Below are 21,733 nucleotides of genomic sequence, written 5' to 3' on the forward strand. Positions count from 1 at the left end.
GACCTCCGCGTCCCTTCGTCTGGTATTCGTGATCGCCCATCTCTGCCTGGTGCACATCCTCGCCGTCTTCGATCCGCCAGCACTCTTGTCGGTCACCATCTTCTGCTCACAGTCGACCTCTTCTGCTCGCAGATCTCACCACCGCCTCTGTAATCACTGTCAATCCTGTCCGTTGGAGATTTTCTAAGTATTGCATTGTTCAGGGCTTTGGTTCAAATCGGTTCGGGTTGGTTCATCTGCCGTAACTTATTCTGACTTGGTTCGACTCTCCTGGTTATGGTTATCTCATTTCTAATATCAATTTGTGGCCTAATTTGATTTGGTTAATTACTATCTGGTGGTGTGATTCTGTTGTCAGTTTTTTGTTCAGGCAAAGTTGTTCAGGACAAGTTGTTTATTTAAAATGGTCCAAATCTCAACTGACAATGGTAGAGAAATGTTTGGTGATAGTCGTGGTGACTCAAGTATAGAGCAAATTCATCAAATCCTAAAATTGCTATCCTCCAATTTACCTTCTAATAACTCATGTGTATCCTTGACACAAACAGGTATTTATTCTAAGACTTTCTCGTGTAGTAACTCATCTCCATGGATTATAGATTCTGGAGCTTCTGATCATATGACAAGTTCTTCTAATCTCTTTGAATCATACCTTCCTTCATATTCCAATGAAAAAGTTAGAATTGCAGATGGTAGTTTTTCTTATGTTGCAGGCAAAGGAACCATTAAATTGACTGAGACCATTTCGTTACAGTCTGTCCTTCATGTTCCACAATTAGCATGTAATCTTTTATCTGTCAACCAACTTTCTAAAGATTCTAACTGTCGTGTTACTTTCTTTGAATCCCATTGTATTTTTCAGGATCAGAACTCGGAGAGGATAATTGGCCGCGGTAGGATGATTGATGGTCTCTACTACTTTGATGAAGGTACCTTTAGTAATAAAATAACTCAGAGTCTTAGTAGTATTAGTTCTCTTCCTGTTAGGGAACAAATTATGCTTTGGCATCGTAGACTAGGACATCCCAGTTTTTTCTATTTAAAATATCTGTTTCCAAAATTATTTAAGGGAATTGATTGTTCATCTTTTAATTGTGAAAGTTGTTTTTTAGCAAAAAATCATCGCTCCACATATTTTCCAAAACCTTATAAAGCTTCCAAACCATTTTACTTAATTCACCGTGATGTTTGGGGTCCTTCTAAAATCAGTACTCATAGTGGAAGAAGATGGTTTATTACTTTCATTGACGATCATACTCGCCGTCTTGGTTTTATTTAATGTCAAAAAAATCTGAGGTGAAAGACATTTTCAAAAACTTTTATGAGATGATTGAAACTCAATTTCAAACAAAAATTTGTATTTTACATTCTGATAATGGAACTGAGTATTTTAATGAGTTTTTGGGAAATTTTTTGAAAGAAAAGGTATGGTTCATCAGTCTACTTGTCGGGATACTCCTCAACAAAATGGGATTGCTGAAAGAAAAAATACGCATTTACTTGAAGTAGCACGTGCTATAATGTTTTCTATGCATGTTCCAAAATATTTATGGGGGGAAGCGATTCTCACAGCGACCTACCTAATAAATAGGATGCCTACTAAAGTTTTAAATTTCAAAACTCCCATTGAGTCACTTAAAAATATTTTTCCAACATCCCGCATATATTCTGATCTACCTCTCAAAGTTTTTAGGTGTACTACTTACGTTCACACACCTAGTCATTTCAGGTCGAAACTTGACCCTTGCGCTATTAAATGTGTTTTCTTAGGCTATGCTTCAGGTCAAAAAGGTTACAAATGTTTTGATCCTCAGACAAAAAAAATTTTTATGAGTATGGATGTGTCTTTCTTAGAAAATCAACCATATTTTACCCAAAATTCTCTTCAGGGGGAGAAAATGAATTTGGAAGATAATTTTTGGGATATTTCTGTTCCCCTTCCTAGTCCTACCTATTTCGATTTTACTAGTCCTTCAATGCCAAGCATAGGAACTATCCAATCAGGGGGAGAAATACTACAAAACGATTTTGCGAATCCTAGTTCTGAATTAAAGTTTTATACTAGAAGGAAATTCAATCAGAGGAACCAAGATCAAATAGTTACTCCTTCACAAAGCCAATCTGAGACTCCGAGAAATGAAACTGAACTGTCTGATAATCCTCCCTCTTCAACATTGTCTGGTAATCCCTCTTCTTCAAATTTTCAAAATAATTCATCTGTTGTCTCTGACCTTGATGTTCCCATAGCCATTAGAAAAGGCGTTCGAAGTTGTACCAAATATCCTATTTCGAACTACATTTCATATGAAAAACTATGAAATAGTCATAAGGCCTTCACATTTAGGATAACTAATTTGTTTGTTCCAAGGAATATACATGAAGCTTTAGAAGATCCAAATTGGAAACTAGCTGTCATGGAGGAGATGAATGCTTTAAAGCAAAACAGTACTTGGGAGATAGTAGAATTGCCAAAGGATAAGAAACCAGTGGGATGTAAATGGGTGTTTACCGTAAAATGTAATGCAGATGGTAGCATCGAGAGATACAAGGCTAGATTGGTAGCTAAAGGTTCACACAAACCTACGGGATAGATTATCAGGAAACGTTTGCTCCTGTTGCAAAAATTAACTCTATTAGAGTTCTTTTATCTCTTGCAGTTAATTCAAATTGGCCTCTCCACCAGCTTGATGTGAAAAATGCTTTTCTCAATGGCAACCTTGAGGAAGAAGTTTTTATGGATTTGCCACCAGGTTTTGAAAAAGAACTCGGTTGGAATTAAAGAAATCTCTCTATGGCCTCAAACAGTCTCCTAGAGCTTGGTTCGAACAATTTGGAAAAGTCATATCGAGTTACGGATTTCTCCAGAGTCAAGCTGACCATACTATATTTTATAAACACTCTAAGAATAATAAAATCTCAATTCTGATTGTCTATGTAGATGATATTATTCTCACTGGTGATGATGAAGCAGGACTAGCTGGTCTCAAGAAAAATCTGGCAAGTGAGTTTCAAATCAAGGACTTGGGAACATTAAAATATTTTCTAGGAATGGAATTCGATCTTTGGGAACATTAAAATATTTTCTAGGAATGGAATTCGCAAGATCGAAGAAAGGTATATTCGTTAATGAAAGAAAATATGTTCTTGACTTACTTGGAGAAACAGGATTGCTTGGTTGCAGGATCGCAGAAACTCCTATTGAACCTAACTTGAAATTACAAGCAGCAAACGCAGAAGAAATCAAAGATAGAGAGCAATACCAGAGACTCGTGGGAAGATTAATTTATCTGTCACATACACGACCAGATATTGCATTTGCTGTAAGTATGGTAAGTCAATTCATGCATGCACCTGGACCAACTCATTTTGAAGCTGTCTACAGAATCTTGAGATATTTGAAGGGAACTCCTGGAAAAGGTATTTTATTCGAAAAGAATAACCACTTCCAAGTAGAAGTTTATACTGATGCAGATTGGGCTGGAAGTACTACCAACAGAAGGTCTACTTCTGGTTACTGTTCCTTTGTTGGAGGAAACCTAGATACAGGAGGAGCAAAAAACAAAATGTAGTGGCCAGGAGTAGTGCTGAAACAGAGTTTAGAGCATTGGCTCATGGAATTTGTGAAGGTATATGGATCAAAAGGATACTTGAAGAATTGAAGATTCCTCAGCCGACACCTATACGAATTTATTGTGACAATAAGTCTGCCATATCTATAGCTCATAACCCAGTGCTACATGACCGAACCAAACATATCGAGGTTGACAAATATTTTATTAAAGAGAAGATTGATGCAGGTACAATATGTATCCCTTATATTCCGACAACAGAGCAAATTGCCGATGTTTTAACCAAGGGACTTCCAAAGAAACAATTCGACAATTTATTCAGCAAGCTGGCTATGGACGACATCTTCAAACCAGCTTGAGGGGGAGTGTTGGATTTATTAATATTTGTGTAAATATTAGGTGTCAATATTAGTTGTCAATATTTAGTCTTTATTGTTGATATTCAGTCTTTACGGTGTTTATTACTTTCCTTGTTTGTAGTAGGTCATTCTCCTATATAAGAAGACCTAAGTTACATGTTTGAATTAAGGAGTATATTTTTTACTCTCTCAAATTCACACTTTCCTTCATTGTCCCTTTTCCTTTAGCAGCTGGGTGTTCTTGGTGAAAGAATTTAGTATAGCACTCTGCCTTCCGGACAGGTTTGACTTGTGGTTTCTGGAAGTTCTAGAAGGAGGGCACCTAGGAGAGAAATCTAAAACTTTTTTGAGGCTCTGCTGTTAGGGCCCTTGTTTGGTGTCTCTGGAAAAAAGGAATCAAAGGTTTTTTCACAACAAACCCTCTTCACGCCAGACCAAATGAAGAACTTCACCTTTTTGGGGGATTTTAAACTTCAAATGTAGTCCACCAGGGGAGGCTTCAACTTCAATTTGGCTAGAGATCTGGTGAGCAAATTGAAGGCAGATTTGGCTGAAAAGGAGCCATTTTAGTCCAGCTTCCACCAAATTTTGTCTTGACCCGTACTAAGTTGAACTGCATCCAACGCCAGCCAGCTCTCTATCAAATAATCTCCTTCTGATTCCCAATTTCCAAGTCTATTGCTCATCCACCCACCAGTCAGCTATAGACTCCCCTTTTTTGGACGACAGGTCATAAAAATGAGGGAAAAGCAAGGAGAAAGGAGTCTTTCCAGCCCAGGCATCTTCCGAAACTTAATACATTGCCATTTGAAGCTTCAAACTTAACAAAACTTAGAAAACCTGACCTGTTTTTGTCAATGTCTACCCATGGTCTGCCTCTAGCTGAAATTTTAGCCGGTTAGTTCAACCATCCATGAGTCTCCAACCCATAAATAGTTGCTATGACACATCTCCACAAACTCTTATCTTCTTGGATGAATCTCCAAAGTCATTTCTTTTAAGAGAAGGGCTTCATTTCTTTCTTCAAGGAATCACACCCCTAACCCCATGTGTTGGGTAGGAAGGGATGCCCAACTCCATCCTAAGTGGCTACCCAATTTGTAGACACCTCAATTCCGGATAAAATCCGTCATAAGTTTCTCCATTGAGCTGATCACCTTACTAGGGGCTCTAATTAGGGAGAAAAGGTATTTCATCATGCCGTTGAGAATCGATTGGGCTAGAATCAATCTCCCTCCTTTAGAAAACAACAAACCTCTCCATTTTACCAATTTAGTTTTGAATTTGTCAATCAAAGGCTCCAAGAAGGCCATAGAGCATTGATTTCCACCAAGAAGGAAGCCAAGATAGTTAATAGGGAGCTCTTCCACCTTGCAGCCAAGAGGCTGAACCATCTCCTCAACATCAATCAAAGAAGTATTAGACACATTCAGGGATAAACCTGAGCCTGCACAGAAGATATTCAGAATCTCTCAAGTCTCACCAACTTTGAAGCATAGTATCATTTGGGCAAAAATAAGTACGTCATTTGCATATTGAAGATGAGTTGCCTCTACTCAAGCATTTCCCAAAATAAAGCCCTCTAAGGATGTTCTAAACGTTACAATATTAGATGAGGCGACTTAGGGAGTCCCTAGAATGGTGAAGAGGAAAGGGGAAAAGGGGTCCCTTGTCTAAGCCCTCTCTTAGTAAAAATTTTGCTTCTAGATCTACAGTTGATGAAAACTAAGAAATTAGTCATCGAGATACCGCCTCAAATCCATCTTCTTCATCTCTGTCCAAAACCTTGGAGCATAAGACAATTGTCTAGGAAGGACCAATCAACTTTCTCATAAGCCTTTTCGGAGTCAAGCTTAAGAAGCAAGCCATTTTCCTTCCTAGCCTTTGGATCCCTTATGGCCTCTGATGCCGCTAGAGGATGGCATCTAGGATTCAATGGCCCTCAACAAAAGCAGGTTGTGCGTCATCGATAATCAAAGGAAGCACTTTCTTTAATCTTTCAGCCAATACCTTAGCTATGATTTTGTAGAGATGATAAATTGATCGGTGTAAAATCTCTCACCTTAGTTGCCTTCTTGTTCTTTAGAATCAAGCGTATATATATATATATATATATATTTTTTTTTTTTTGAACAAGGAACAAACTTTTCATTGATAATATGAAAATGAAGAAAATGTTCAAGGATAAAAACTCCAAAAGGGAGCGGAAAAAAGATATAAAAAAAAACACCCAACAAAGAAAAACCATTAAAAAGATACAAGAGAATAGAACAAAATGCCAAAACCGCACACTACAAACTGCAAAGGCAGCCCCACTAAACCTAAAGCCAAATTTGGAATGAGCAGACTCAAGCAGCCACACTTGTGCACTTGTTGATGCTACCCTTCTCAAAAAAAGCTCGAAACACCCCAACCAAGTTCGATTTCAAGATGTTTCAACACATTCTAAAGAACTCCTTTGTCATACCATTGATACCAGAGGATTTCACATTGCCTAGATTTGAAATGGCCTTGAAAATCTCTCATTCCTCAAGAGGGGCTTCAATCTGATGCTTCCAACCGAAAGGTAAGACAGTCCAATCAATACCTTCAAAAGCATATCTCTGTCCATCAGAACCACATCTTCTACTGAGGTGAGGATACTACCATCAGAGACCCAGGGGGAAGATTCGTGCTTATAGAGGCTTAAGGCAAGGGGATCCCCTTTCTCCTTTCCTCTTTACCTTAATTGGCGACTCTTTCAGTCGTCTCGTTCATTATTGTTGTGAGAAGAGGTTCATTCGGGGCTTCGAAATTGGTAGACATAAAGAGTTGGTTTCTCACCTTCAATATGCATATGACACGATTGTTTTTTGTCCTAGTTACAAAAGAAACTTTGATAGATGGTGGGAGGTCATCTCCCTTTTTGTTAAAGGGTCGGAACTCAGGATAAATTTGGCCAAGACGTCTTTGGTGGGTTTGAATCTTCCTGAGAGAGCAGTGGCTAACAAGGCTGCTCATATAGGTTGTAAAGTGGAATCTTTCCCTATCAACTATCTAGGTCTTCCCCTTGGTGGTGATTTTAGGAGGATTGATTTTTGGAAAAGTTCACCCTTAAACTAAATAAATGGCAGAAGCTTCTCCTTTCTAAGGGAGGAAGACTTACCCTTTCTAAGGGAGGAAGACTTACCTTGGCTCAGTCAGTGCTAAATAGTCTCCCTATTTTCTACTTTTCTCTTCTCAAAGCTCCTCTGAGTATCACTAGAGAGATGGATAAAGTGGTGAGAAACTTCTTCTGGGGAGGAGGGTCTTCTAAACCGTGTCATAACTTGGTTAACTGGCTGCAAACTTCTCTTCCCGTGGAGCCAGGAGGTTTAGGCATCGATGCTTTTACTCAAAGGAGCACTGCCCTCTTGATGAAATGGCTTTGGTGTTTTACCCAGGAAAGTTCAGCCTTATGGAGAAGGGTTATTGCAAGTATTTATGGTCAAGATCCCTTCGATCGGTTGCCTAATGCTCCTAAAGGTGTTGCCCGAGGGAGACATTGGTTCGACATAGCAAAGCTCAGTGCCCAATTCCATAAATTCATGCATTTTAAGACAGGTCAGGGTAGCAGAATTCGGTTTTGGCTAGACACTTTGGTGGGAGAAGAGCCTTTTCTGAAAGTCTTTCCGAACTTATACGTTATTTCATCGAAGAAGGGGGCTTCTGTTAAAGACGGTTGCAACGCTGAGCATCAAGCTTGGGATCTGGGATTCAAGGGAGGCCTTTTCGAGAGAGAATAGGCCAGTTGGGATTCTTTGGTGCAGTCTCTAGACTCGGTTTTGCTGAGAGGGGTTAGATAAAGTTGCCTAGGCCTTGGAAAAGGATGGAAATTTCTCGACGAAGTCAACCGTTTTGCAGCTCACAAGTAGTCCTCCGAAATTGAGCACCCCTCTCATTAAAGGTATATGGAAAAGTGGTATCCCAAAGAAGGTTAGAGTTTTTTTGTGGTCGGTGGCTCTCCATTCTGTGAATACAACATAAAGACTCCAACTTAGATGCCCCACTTGGAATCTCTCCCCTTCTGTTTGTTGTCTGTGCTTGGGAGATGCAGAATACTTAGACCACCTGCTCATTCATTGCCCTTTTGCTGTAAGGTGTTGGCAGCTCTTGTTCGAGGTTTTTGATATTCCCATATGTTTACCTAGGCGGGCGGAAGATTGGTTGATAGAGTGCTGTGCTGGTTGGTACCTGAAAGGCAAGGCCAAAGCTCTTTGGGATTGTGCTTTCGAAGCACTCATGTGGAACTTATGGGTGGAAAGAAATCTTCACTCTTTTGAGGATAAGGCTAAGTCCTTTGAGTTTTTTTGTGATAGTGTTCATTTTAATGTTTCTTGGTGGTGTCATACAAATAGGAAGCTCTTTTGTAATTAAAGCCTTTCTTTGATGTTACAGGAATGGAGAGCCATTCTCTCTTAGCTTTTTCCTTTTTTGGAAAGGACTCCTTGTCCCTTGTCCTTAGGCTGTTCTTTGGTTCTTTTGTCTATAATATATCTCAGTTTCTTATTAAAAAATAATAAAAAAAAAGATACTACCATCAGAAGCTTCAATAGAGGAGATGAATTTTTTGTTTTCCCTTGAGGAAGTCCAACAATGGAAGAAATTCATCCTCTTCTTTCAGCCATTGCAACTTACACTTTTGAGCCCATGATCTCTGCTCTTTCGAGACCACTTCAATTAATTCTGTTTTAAGCCTCATTTCACTGATCAGCCATTGAAGATCCTTCCTCTTCCAACTTGTCTATTCTAGCTATAGCAGTATGCTCTCTACAAGAATATTTTTTTGTATCCATACTATCTCCAAAGGTCTCCTTGTTCCACCTAGTTGAACTAACCTTCAAGCCTTTCAATTTTTCCATGAAAACAAAGCCTAGCCAACCTTCTATATGCCGCCTAGACCACCAATCTTCAACCAAAGGTAAAAAAAGGGGAAAGTCCAACCACATGTTTTCCATTCGGAAAGGGGAAGATCCCCATTTCTAATGGCCCATCTTCAACACCATTGAGAAGTGATTCGACGTAATTCTGAAAAGCCTTTCCACTTGGACCTCTTTAAAAATACTGAACCATCCTCTAGAAATAAATAAGGAGACAATCTAGCTTCTACAAAGAAATGGTCGTTCTCTACGATTTGGCCAAGTGAAAAGACCATTGCTCCAAGTTCACCCGGTTTGTCCAGGACTCTGCTTTTCCAAATAAAGATATGGTTGATAGCTCCCTATAGTTATAAAAAGATGAAGAGGGCATGCAAGCTTCTGAGAGGACCCGCTGGCCTCTATTCTGAGTGTGTCCTACAGTGGGGCAGAAGCGAGAAGGTGATTCTATCTAACTGTCTCTATTTGGCGCCCCTATTGTAGTATTTTTGTTGCCATTTGGCAGAGTGATAACAGGACCCATGACACATGGGTCACTTCTTATCCTTTGCAGAAAAAGACCGATGGGCAAGTCAATCCATCTTTTACCCTCCAGATATCGATTGGACTTGGACCAGTACCCATGGGTCCTTTGTAAAAAGGCTCTGCCGCTTCCTGCAGAAAACTCCCATGCATTTTGGCAACTGTTCCGATGAGAGGCTTTGCGTCTTGGTAGGTACGAACTTGTCCCGTTAACACCATGTCGTCGTCAAGAGGTGTAAGGAATAATAAGATAACGACAATTCATTAGCATCCTAGAAATCTAGCCATAAAATTGAAACTGAAAATTTATCAATGTAAGCAATTTTTACAATTTCCAATGAATAAAAATTAAAATTCAAAAATATTATATCAAATAAAGAATTAAAAATCACCACTAAGGCTATCTTACCTTCGTCACTCACATACAATCACATTAAGAACTATTGGGCCATTAGGCAATAACACCAAAATCTCTGCAGATAATATTTATTAGAATAGGAGGCTTACAGTGCGTTGCCCAGATATAATTCTTGAGACGTGGCTTAGCTTAAGATGCTTCTCTTCTTTCCCCGAGAACCATATCAAAACAGTCTCATCCTGAGACCATATAGATAATACTCAGAATCTTAGATAGGAAATGCAAGTGAAATATAGAGACAAGCTGAACAATGGCTAATCACACAGAAAAGAGATTAAAATTATATGCAATCTTGCATACAATTATATAAATAAGCACAAATACTAACATGAAAAGTGTGAATGCGATACATGAAGGTGAACTTGTATGTAGGAGTTGAAAGTGGTAAATCATAATGAAACAGTTGCATGCGAACTAAATAAATGTGTGATTACTTGATAAGTTGACATACCAAAGAAAGGCATCTTTCAGGTCTCATTTTTGTATACTTTAACATCGAATCGATAACCCTAGCTTCAGGCATAATTGTCATAAGTATGAGTTTTGCCACATAACATCTTTTTTTTCTTTAGTATTATAGATAAAACAATCGACAAAACAACCTAGGGATAGCCACAGTGTTTTTTAAAGCTCAAGATGCACTAAAGTGAAATAGTCCGAGCTTTTTTTTTTTTTTGCAAACCGCACTATATATAAAAATACATAAAATATATATATACACATAAACCTATATGGAGAAATCGCAAAGACAGAGAGGGAGAAGATTACGAAAGAGGGAAGGTTGCGGGAGAAATTGAAGACTACTGGAGAAATATCAGGTGGGAAAGATGGAATTCTTAAAAAATAAATAACATATTGGGCCTTAGGCCCATTTCCCTGTGCAGCAGCCTTGAGATTTTTATTTTAGAAAAAAAACCCCTAAATGCAAGGTTCCTGTGTTTAGGGGTATTGGTTTTTTTTTTCCTTTTTTTTTTACAGAAGCTCTGAGGCGCGAACGCCTCAGAGCTTCAATGCGCGCATCTCGCCGTCTCCTTATTTCTGCCTCGCCTTTCCAAGGAGAGGCGCAAGTACTGCCCCTAGCACCTAGGGGTGTGCCTCAGAGTGCTTTTTAAATTACTGGGGGTAGGGGTAGGGGTAGAGAGAACGCCCTCCCAAAGCTAAGTAAGAAGGGTCTTCCATTCAGTCATCAATGATCATCATAAGGCTGTAATTACACAATAATGAGATCAACCCTCTCATGGTTGGTACATAAACTTGTCCACTTTTTAACCAGATAAAATAAGACCAACTCTATCAGGGTTGGTATCCCACCCTGATAATCATGTGCAGAAAAAGACATCCTCACAGTTGCCTCGGGCCTTAGAAATGTTTCCTTTTTTTTTTTTTGTGGGATAAGAAACACTTTGCATTAAAACTCAAAAAAAAAGCACAACCTAAGGGGGAGGGTGAGGGTGGAGGTCACCCTCCCCAGAAACTAGACAAAAAGTAGCTTTCCAATCTTTGACAATATAAAGAGAATGTAATTACAAAATAATTTATTGTGGTTTGTAGCCCACCAAGAAGTCGTGTGTTGCTTGGGAGCAACCGCCTAGCTATCAGATTATACATACTCAACATTTAAAACCCCACATACTAAAAACACTATTCTTCATTTTTCCTAGAGGAGGAAAAATCCTGATTCGTATTTATGTTTTTAAATCAAATTTTAATTAAATATCAAAAAATATTTAAATCTGCATGATGCAGACTTTTTTTTTATATGAAATTGCATGATGCAGACTTAGCAACACCAACTGAATATATAAGTCATTAGTGCATCTGTACTGCCAAGTTCATGGTTGGGTTTTGTTAGAGTATATATTAGTATATTTTACATTCTTGTAAATAATATGTATTCATTTGTCCTTCACCTTCCCTTTCTAGGATTAGGTTAACTTTGTATATTTGTCTATATATATAGACTTCAGTAATGAGAATAAGAACTATCTGATTCTCTCAAACCTTAGTTTCCACATGGTATCAGAGCTCTAGGTTTCTTGCCCATTAGGGTTTTGTCCATTAGGGTTTTGTGCCCATTAGGGTTTTGTCCATTAGGGTTTTGTTCATTGCTATCCAACTCAACTCACGCCCACCACCGCCGCCGCCGCCCACCGCCCACTGTCGCTGCTGCACACCACCGCTGCCGCCGCCCACCGCCCACTTTCGCCGCTGCCCACTGCCGCCCACCGCCTACTGTCGCTGCTGCCCAACCGCCGCCCACCGCCGCTGCCCACTGCCGCCCACTGCCTACTGTCGCTGCTGCACCGCCGCCCACCGCCGCTGCCGCCGTCATTTGCTGATTCGCCAACGCTGCTGTTTTCCAATTGCTGTTCGTGGGTTTCGTCTCGCCTTCCTTTGCACTTCCGTCACCACGAATCACCTTCACCCCTCACCCCTCTGGTTGCCGTGGGGTAGCACTTAGGGTTTCTGGTTTCAGAAAACACCTGGTCTGGTTCAAGCAGTCCGGTTCAAGCGGTCCAGTTCAACCTATTTGGTTTCAAGCGGTTTGGTTCATCTGGTTCGGTTTGGTCTGATTTCTACCGATTCTGGTCCGATCCGTTTGTTCAGTTCAATTGGTTTGGTTCACTTGGCTCTGCTCAATTGGTTTGGTTCGATTCCCTTTCCTCCTTCAGATTTGGTTTGGTCTGCTTCAGTTTTTTTTTTGTCCATATTGTTGAAGTTATGATCGAGAAGAAATTAATGGTAATGATTTCTATGGAAGAGTTTGCTGAATTCCAACAGTATCAAGAGTCATTGATGGCAGCATCCTCTAATCCAATTACTGTCATTCTTGATTCAGGTAATACCAATAAATGTCTTATTTCCTCTGTGTCAAAATAGGTCATTGACTCTGGTGCTAAGAATCATATGTCAGGTAACCCCAATATATTTGCTACATTTTCACCATCTACATCTTTACCTGATATTACAATAGCGAATGGCACCACTTCTCCTGTTCTTAGCTCTGGCACAGTTCATCTCTCCAAAACTCTTTCATTGACCTCTATTTTAAATTTGCCACAATTTTCTTTTAATTTGATCTCTGTCAGTAAACTTACTTGTGATCTCAATTGTTGTGTCTTATTCTTTTCTGGTTATTGCTTATTTCAGGATCTTACAACGAAGAAGACTATTGGTAAAAGGCGTGAATCTGATGGCCTTTACACGTTTGATACACAAATACCTACAGCCACCGTTTGCACTCGAGTGCCAACTCCTTTCGAAGAACATTGTCATTTGGGTCATCCATCTCTCTCCGTGTTAAAGAGTCTTCGTCCTCAATTTCATAGTTTGCATTCTTTAGATTGTGAGTCATGTCAATTTGCTAAGTTTCATCGTCTCAGTTCCTATCCTAGAGTCAATACACGAGCTAATGCTCTTTTTGAATTAGTCCATTCTGATGTTTTGGGTCCTTGTCCTATTGAGTCCAAAAATGGATTTCGGTATTTTGTTACTTTTGTGGATGATTTCTCTCGTGTAACTTGGTTATATTTGATGAAACATTGTTCTAAGTTACTTTCTCATTTTCGTAACTTTCATGCTAAAATTCAAACTCAATTTGGTGGCTCTCTTAAAGTTCTACGAAGTGATAATGCTAAGGAATATTTTTCTGGTGCTCTTGGCTCCTATTTAAGTGAACATGGTATTATTCATCAATCCTCGTGTGTTGATACTCCGTCTCAAAATGGAGTTGCAGAAAGGAAAAATAGACATCTTCTCGAAACAGCAAGGGTCTTAATGTTTCAAATGCATGTACCAAAATACTTTTGGGTTGATGCCGTTTCGACGGCTTGCTTCTTGATTAATCGCATACCTTCGTCAGTTCTTAAGGGTGAAATACCTTATCGTACTCTGTGTCCTACGCAACCTTTATTTCCTATTAAACCTAAAATATTTGGTTGCGCTTGTTTCGTTTGGGATGTTCGCCCCCCTAGCTCACCAAATTAAACCCTAAGTCATTGAAATGCATTTTCCTTGGTTACTCTCTTGTTCAAAAAGGGTATCGATGTTATTGTCTTGATCTCAATAGATATCTTGTCTCTTCTGACGTTACATTCTTTGAAGATACTCTTGTTTCATCGTCCTTGAGTGCCAGTCAGGGAGAGCAGTCACAGGAAGATGATACCTTTTTTGTCTATTCTATTGTCTCTATTTCTATTGAAGAGCTTCCTAGCAATACATCTCCCTCTACACCTGATCTTTCTCTCTCCACTATTACTCAAGTTTATTCTCGTCGGCAACCTCCTACGGACTCATGCCCTATACCAGCAGCTTCTTTGCCTGTAGATCCAGGAACGAGTGATGACCTTCCTATTGTCCTTCGAAAAGGTAAACGTAAGTGTACTTATCCTGTTTCTTCTTTTGTTTCATATAACCATTTATCATCATCTACTTGTTTGTTTATTGCATCCCTTGAATCTGTATCTATTCCTAAAACTGTTCATGAAGCTTTGTCTCATCCTGGTTGGCGGGCTGCTATGTTGAAGGAGATGACTGCCTTAGATGACAATGGTACTTGGGATTTAGTGTCTCTTCCTACAGGAAAGAAACCTATCGATTGTAAATGGGTGTTTGCTGTTAAAGTTCATCCGGATGGATCAATTGCCCGTTTGAAAGCTCGCCTTGTTGCTAAAGGACATGTGCAGACTTACGGAATTGATTATTCTGATACTTTTTCTCCGGTTGCTAAATTGGCTTCTGTCAGGTTATTCATTTCCTTGGCATCTATTCACCATTGGCCCTTGCATCAGCTTGATATTAAAAATGCATTCCTCCATGGTGATCTTCAAGAATAAGTGTATATAGAGCAACCACCAGGTTTTGTTGCTCAGGGGAGAATGGAAAGGTAGGTCGCCTTCGTAAATCCTTATATGGGTTGAAACAAAGTCCGCGAGCATGGTTTGAAAAATTCAGTCAGGTGATTGAGAATTTTGGAATGAAAAAGAGTAAGTCAGATCATTCTGTTTTTCATAAAAAATCTGAGTCTGGTGTCATCTTACTAGTTGTATATGTTGATGATATTGTGATTACTGGTAATGATTCATCAGGCATCCTATCACTCAAGTCTTTTCTTCATAGTCAATTTCATACTAAAGATTTGGGCATGTTGAAATACTTCTTAGGAATTGAGGTAATAAGGAGCAAGAAGAGGATCTTTTTGTCACAAAGAAAGTATGTACTTGACTTGTTAACTGAAACAGGAAAATTAGCTGCTAAGCCACGTAGTACTCCAATGATGCCTAATTTACAACTTACAAAAGAAGGGGAGTTGTTGAAAGATCCTGAGAAGTATAGGAGGTTAGTAAGGAAGCTGAATTACCTTACAGTTACTAGGCCTGACATAGCTTATCCAGTCAGTATTATGAGCCAGTTTATGAGTTCTCCTACAACTGACCATTGGGCCACATTGGAACATATTCTATGTTATTTGAAAGCTGCTCCTGGATGTGGTTTGTTATATAAAGATCATGGTCATCTTAATATTGAATGTTTTTCAGATGCTGATTGGGTAGGTTCTAAGGAAGATAGAAGATCAACTTCAGGATATTGTGTATTTGTTGGAGGTAATTTAGTTTCTTGGAAAAGTAAGAAACAAAATGTGGTGTCACGTTCAAGTGATGAATCAGAATATCGAACCACGGCACAGTTAGTGTGTGAATTAGTATAGATATATCAGCTTCTGACTGAATTGGGATTTGGCATCACCACTCCAATGAAACTTTGGTGTGATAATCAAGCAGCTCTCCATATTGCATCTAATCCAGTATTCCGTGAATGAACCAAACACATTAAAGTTGATTGTCATTATGTACGTGAGAAAATACAGCAAGGATTGGTGGCTACAGGATATGTGAAGACTGGAGAGTAGTTAGGAGATATCTTCACTAAAGCATTGACTGGAGCACGGATAGATTCTCTCTCTAATAAGTTGGGCATGATTAACATATATGCACCAACTTGAGGGGAATTGTTAGAGTATATATTAGTATATTTTACATTTTTGTAAATAATATGTATTCATTTGTCCTTTACCTTCCCCTTCTAGGATTAGGTTAAGTTTGTATATTTGTCTATATATATAGACTTCAATAATGAGAATAAGAACTATCTGGTTCTCTCAAACCTTAGTTTCTACAGGTTTGTACTAATTGGACTCATTTTTGTCATCTGTTTCTCTTAAATCTGCAGAATTAAAGGATAATGTCCATCTAGACCATAATAAACTCTGCCTTGCACAACTAATTATCATATCAAAGCATGAATGTATCAACAAAACAGGTAGAAAATATGCAACAAGAAAAATCCACAGGTTTATTGATTATAAGAAGTAAATGAGAATACGAAGAGCTAAGAAATAATAATTTCAAAAGTTATGCACTTAATAAATATTCTCTTGCATTTCTCTTTCATCCAGAGAAAGAAGACTGCACTCACATTGGAAAGGCGGAAAGGACAGAACTTTGGCTTCCCCCTTCTTCCATACTTGAGCAAGTAGGCTCCTTTCTTCAAAGCAGTAATGGCCTGTCACAAGTATAGTAAAAAGCATATATACTGTACTTAGCATAGTTGCAGAAGTAACTTTGAGTTAGAAGGTTAACATAAAGTATGGGGAATCTATCATAAAATTTTGGTGTGCCCATCTATATAGAGACTCTACAGAAGGGAAACCACAGTTTGATTAACCAAGCATAGAAATGGGCTTTTGCATTAATACAAATGGGCTTTTGCATTAATACGGAAAAGTCATAGATAAGTTCCAGGAAAAATACTAGCTCTCTCTTCCACCTACTCGATGTATAATGAAGAATAAGAACACTACAAAAGCAAAGACAAATAAGAATGTCAAAGATCTGAGAATGGCGTCACTACTAGTACAGTTTTTTTTAGATAAGAGACAGTGTCATTGATGTGAATGAAATTACAATAGGGACCATCAAAGAAGGAGAGAAAAAGAGACACAAATCAATGCATCATGTGCAACAAGTGAGAAGAGACACAAAGTCACCTATTCCCCACCTTCTCCTTTGCCTAGAGCTGCTGGTCCTACATCCTGGAAGAGCATTCAACTGGCAGACAGTGTTACCACTAAACAGATACGACGCCCTCTGCACAGTTCTTGATGTACATTCCTTCAAGGAGGAGAGAAAATTGCTTTGGCTTCATATTATTAGAGCCTTCCTATGAAAGCTATGGCTTGAAAGGAACAATCCCACTGTAAACGAACATGATGGAACCTTTTGACTCTTTCATACAATCTGTTTGGTTTACTACTTCACTGGTGCAAATGTTAATCATCCCTTATCTGGTTATAGCTTAAATACCCTTTTGGCCCGATGGAAATGTTTTTTGTAGTCTGCCCTGCCTGCTGGGAGTCCCCTCTCCCCTCCTTGGTAACATTTTATCCATCAATGAAATATAAGTTTCTTTCTCTAAAAACAAAAGGGACACCAAAGAAGTTACTCAGAAACTCCTCAATTGGTGCATAAGGAAGTCAAATGTAACTACAAGAAGTTTAGACTTAAATACACCAAAAAGAGACTGAAAATGAAATAGAATCTGAGATTTGAGCAGAAGTTCCCTCTTTAGAGCTAAAGATTCTTCTATTTTCCTCCAACCAAATCTCCCACAGCAAATGACTCGAGCATTCTGCCACAAAAAGGATTGAAGATAATGTCCCAAAGCCTGACTGTGAAGGAACAGATAAGGAAAAGATGGCAGTCTCACTACTGTTCTTGTGAAAGCAGCACCAGTCGAGGTAGAGGTAGAGGTAGAAACTAGAATTTCTTCTTTGAATTTTGCTACTTCAGCTTAAACCTCTAAGACAAAGGACCACAAAAAGGATTTACATTTCTTAGGACTGTACGACTTCCAAAGGTAGGGAGGAGAGCTGGATCGCCTTTGGTGAGGTGACTGAAAAAGGACTTACTTGTGTACATGCTTGAGTTGTCAAGGAGGAACCTTCTGGAATCTCTCCTCGGGGATAAAGCCAGGTCTTCAATAGAAACCAAGAATTGCAACCTTCTCTATCCAACAGATTCCAAGAAGGGGTAATATTCTGACAATTGTTACTAGGATCTCGAACATCCAAGGAGAAAACCCTGCCTTCACTGTCAATTAAAAAATAAATAAATTCTTTTTCTTTCCACTAACAAGGCAACATTTCTCTCCCTAGTGTTGTTCAAACTGATTTCACCTTGAAACTAGGGAAGAAAGCAGGCTTCCAATCAACTTGATAGTAGCACCCCATGGTCCAGTCCCTTCCAAACCGAAAATCCTAAGATTTAGTCAATCACTCAATCTTGGACACCACCACACTTGGAGCACAAAACACGTAGAGAAAATAGGTGGGATTAAATAAGCGCCTGAATAAAGGCATGGGATGACTTCTCTAGAAATAGAGTCAAACCTTCACTTACCAGTTTCATCTCAATCTTCTCTAACATTGAGGACCGAGAAGAAACTGTCTTAGGACTATCCCAAGAAGCACTCCTAAAAAACCAAACAATAAGACTCCAACGTTGAGGCCCTAGATCTTCACAAATCTAAAAGATGAGTGTCATCTCATTAATCTACAACCATCATGAATTTCAGAAGGTTAATCTTAACTCTAAAGCCAACTCAAAGGTCTTTGCCAATGTAATCAGTTGGCAATTGTATTATCGTCTAGAATCAAGAAGAGCAAGGTGTCATTAGTAGATCAAAGATGAGAGATGTGGAGCTTACTCCAACCCACAAGAAAATTTCAATAATACCATCATCCACCCTTTTTCCAACAATCTACTAAGACAATTCTGCCTCAGACTTTAAACTGTCAAGACTTAGAGCTTATGATACTCCAACCGAACAAAACCTCATTATCATTTTCCTACACATGTAAAGTGCCTCTAGTATTTCTTCTTCATATCATGGGCATTGTTCATCCTGTCAGTTTGTTCAACATTATCTCTCATACCACCTACCTTTTGTAACGTTAGCAAATAAAATCAAACTTCTAAAATCTTTCTTTAAGTTTATGATAAACCAATTCACATGCTTCCTATTTAAATACACACCCAACAAAAACCCTTTACCACATTCTGATGCTGGAGTGTCACTTGACTGAACTAGAGAACGAGATGTTTTAAGACGAGAGAGGTAACAAAAGGAAGCAACAAGAGGTAAAACCAACAAAGAAAAAAGAGCGACTGACGCGGGCATCTGACAGGATAATCGAGAAAATAGAGGGTTAAGGATGCAACCGAAAGCAAAAAGTAGGCATAAGCATCAAAACAGGCATTTTCCAGAATCTCAAATTAAACAGATACAACTACAAAAAAGAGAGGTGAAAGAGCACCTGCTCGACATCTCTCTCGACGGCGCCAGTCCTACTATGATCCTCAACCATCCTATCCATCCCGGACGAGAAAACGCCGTCCCGTTGCCAATTCCTAAATGTGAGCACCAATCTCTAACAGCTCATCCATTTTCGAAACGAAAACCTTCCATTCACTAACCCGTCCGATTACTCGATCACTCCCGAACAAAACCTCTCAAATCCACAACCTCAAACTAAAGCCAGAACTCCATCAATCAATCAACCATCACAACACAACAACAACCACTCCGTCCAGCTAGAGATATAACTGACGCCACCAACTTTACAAAACAAGCTCCAAACGTTCACGCAAGGGAGGGAAACTGACACAGTGGAGAGTCCCCAGCTGTTCCCTATCGTTAATCCTCCAGCAAAAGCCAAATTGATGGAAAAACGCGGCGAAACTTCACGGAATCGGATGGTGAAGACGTGGTGGAGCTCGAAGAAAGCTTCTGCGCAGGAAAACGAGCAACAATGTGGGAAGCTCCAAATGGAATTCCATGAAATTGGAGACGACAGGGCAGCGGATGAATGAATCGGAATAAAGTAAAAGCAAAAATGGTGGCTGAAGAGAGCTCAGATTAGAGTGAGTTGTGGAAAAAGAAAATCTATCTTTTTTTCTTTTCTTTTCTTCTTTGGGGGTTTAATAGTCCATTACTGTTCATGGATTCTAACCAAAAAGTCACTACATTAAAAGAAGATTATTAATTTGTTTTAGTTGTTCAACTTTAAAAATATCTTCAATTATGTAACATTTAAATAAAATTTCTTTGAAAATCAATTACTACTCAATTTTTATCCTAAACTTTTTAATTTGATGTTTTGTTTACTCTAAATTTAATTAGGGGTTGCAATTTTTACCTTCTAATCATATTTGGTTTGATAGGACTTTTGAAAAATAAGACACTATAACTAGATTTTGTTGAAATTTGTGAGATTTTGGAAACTTTTAATGGTGGATTCTGTGATTTGGTTTCGCATGATTTTGTGCAAGGTTTTATTTTAAAATTGAAATTAGTTAGTTCTTTTTTACTATTATACTAGTAAGAAACACTTGTCTTCCAGTGAAATTTCATAGTTTTTATTTCAATGTCTAAAAATATAAAATTTAATTAAATAGTTAAAATTTATAATTTAATTTGGTTTTTTTTATCTCTAAATGTTTACCTCACCAAGTTTTTTCGTATTTTTAATGTTTATCTCATAAAACAACGTCTCAATAATTCTCATCACCTATTAGTATGACTAAAAGTATTATTCTTCAATTACTTAAAAAAATTTCTAAAAAAAACACATATTCATGGATTTTTCATTTTTTCCCTAAACATAAAAATACATAAAAGTAAATAAAAATTTGTTTCAATTTCTTATTTGAGTCATTGAAAAATAAAATGACAAAAAAAATAAAAAATAGTGAGAGATAGAGATGCGTTCAGGACAGCTGTTCTTTGCGATGTTCGAGTTCCATTCCAATTCCTTGCTCTAGTTCGCTGGGAATGTCAATCACAGCCATGTTCCGATGGATTGCTCTAGTTATTTTCATCACACAATGATTACCTTATGAAGGAGGAAGTCATTGAGACAGTCCTTGCAGTTATCAAGTGTCATCCCAAAGTGGATCCGTTCACGGTGATTCGATCTTATCACTCATTTTTCCTTTCCTTTTTCTAATTGATTAAGTCGTTTGGAAAAAAAAAATAACTAAAAAGGTTGAATATTCGATGAAACAATCTAACTAAATATAAGAAAATACAAGACATTGACTAAAGGAGAAAATTAACATACTGAAAGAGAAAAGAAACTCAAGTTTTGATGAAAAAAAGGTTGGGAGAAAGAATAAGAAAAAACTCTTTATATAGTTGTAGAAAATAAAAACTTACGAAATTTTTGAAATTCCTTATTAATTATAATTCAAAATAAGTTATAACTTTTTAACATAAAAATAAAGAGACAAAACTCTCCATATTCTGATTTTTTATATTCTAACCTTTAAGAAGGAGAGTTTATTAGAAAAAGAAAATTAATTTGAGAAAAGTAAAATTTGTAATGATGGAGATTAAATATTTTAAATGAAATGAAAAAAGAAAAAAAGGAAAGCGGCATGGGAGGGAGAGAAGGGAGGAGAGAGAAAATTTTATATTTGAAGGACAAAATTGTCCTTAATATATCTATGGGAATGTTGAAACTAAAAGGACAAAATAGGGAGAAAAAGTTTCCCTCTATGACCCCTTTTATATATACTATAGATTTTCACATTGATTTTTTAAACTAGTAGGTAAATATAGCAAAAGTTTTCACATTGATTTTTTAAACTAGTAGGTAAATATAGCAAAAGTTGAGCATAAGTTAAAAATTGCAACAGTTGTCTATGGTCCAATGTGATGAAATTGTATCCGAAGAAAAAAATGGATGAAATTTGATTTTTGTTACTATTACTTGTCATCGACATTTTTCGTGCGGAAAAACGACGAATCTTGGATCATGAAGCTCAGACCAAATGAACCGACGTACGAAAGATTTGTAAGGTTGAGTTAGCACTCCTATGTTCAAATCAGTACACTTATTCGATCAATTTT

General features: G+C 38.1%; 1 protein-coding gene across 1 annotated transcript in view; it reads right to left on the reverse strand.

Annotated features, from left to right (window-relative positions):
* LOC111017472 (PH, RCC1 and FYVE domains-containing protein 1) overlaps positions 1 to 19,774 on the reverse strand; it is a 45,613-nt gene extending 25,839 nt beyond the window's left edge. Inside the window, exons 1-3 of the mRNA XM_088125731.1 lie at positions 19,137 to 19,774; positions 16,238 to 16,324; positions 9,853 to 9,942 (exon numbers count right to left, since the gene is read on the reverse strand). Coding sequence (XP_087981857.1) covers positions 9,853 to 9,942; positions 16,238 to 16,324; positions 19,137 to 19,196 — 237 coding nt within the window. The 5' untranslated portion in view covers positions 19,197 to 19,774. The remainder of the gene's footprint in view (positions 1 to 9,852; positions 9,943 to 16,237; positions 16,325 to 19,136) is intronic.
* Positions 19,775 to 21,733: the final 1,959 nt, after the last annotated feature.

The sequence above is a fragment of the Momordica charantia genome (assembly GCF_013281855.1).
Source record: "Momordica charantia cultivar OHB3-1 chromosome 6 unlocalized genomic scaffold, Mcharantia_2.0 BLBB01000006.1, whole genome shotgun sequence".
Classification (NCBI taxonomy): domain Eukaryota; kingdom Viridiplantae; phylum Streptophyta; class Magnoliopsida; order Cucurbitales; family Cucurbitaceae; genus Momordica; species Momordica charantia.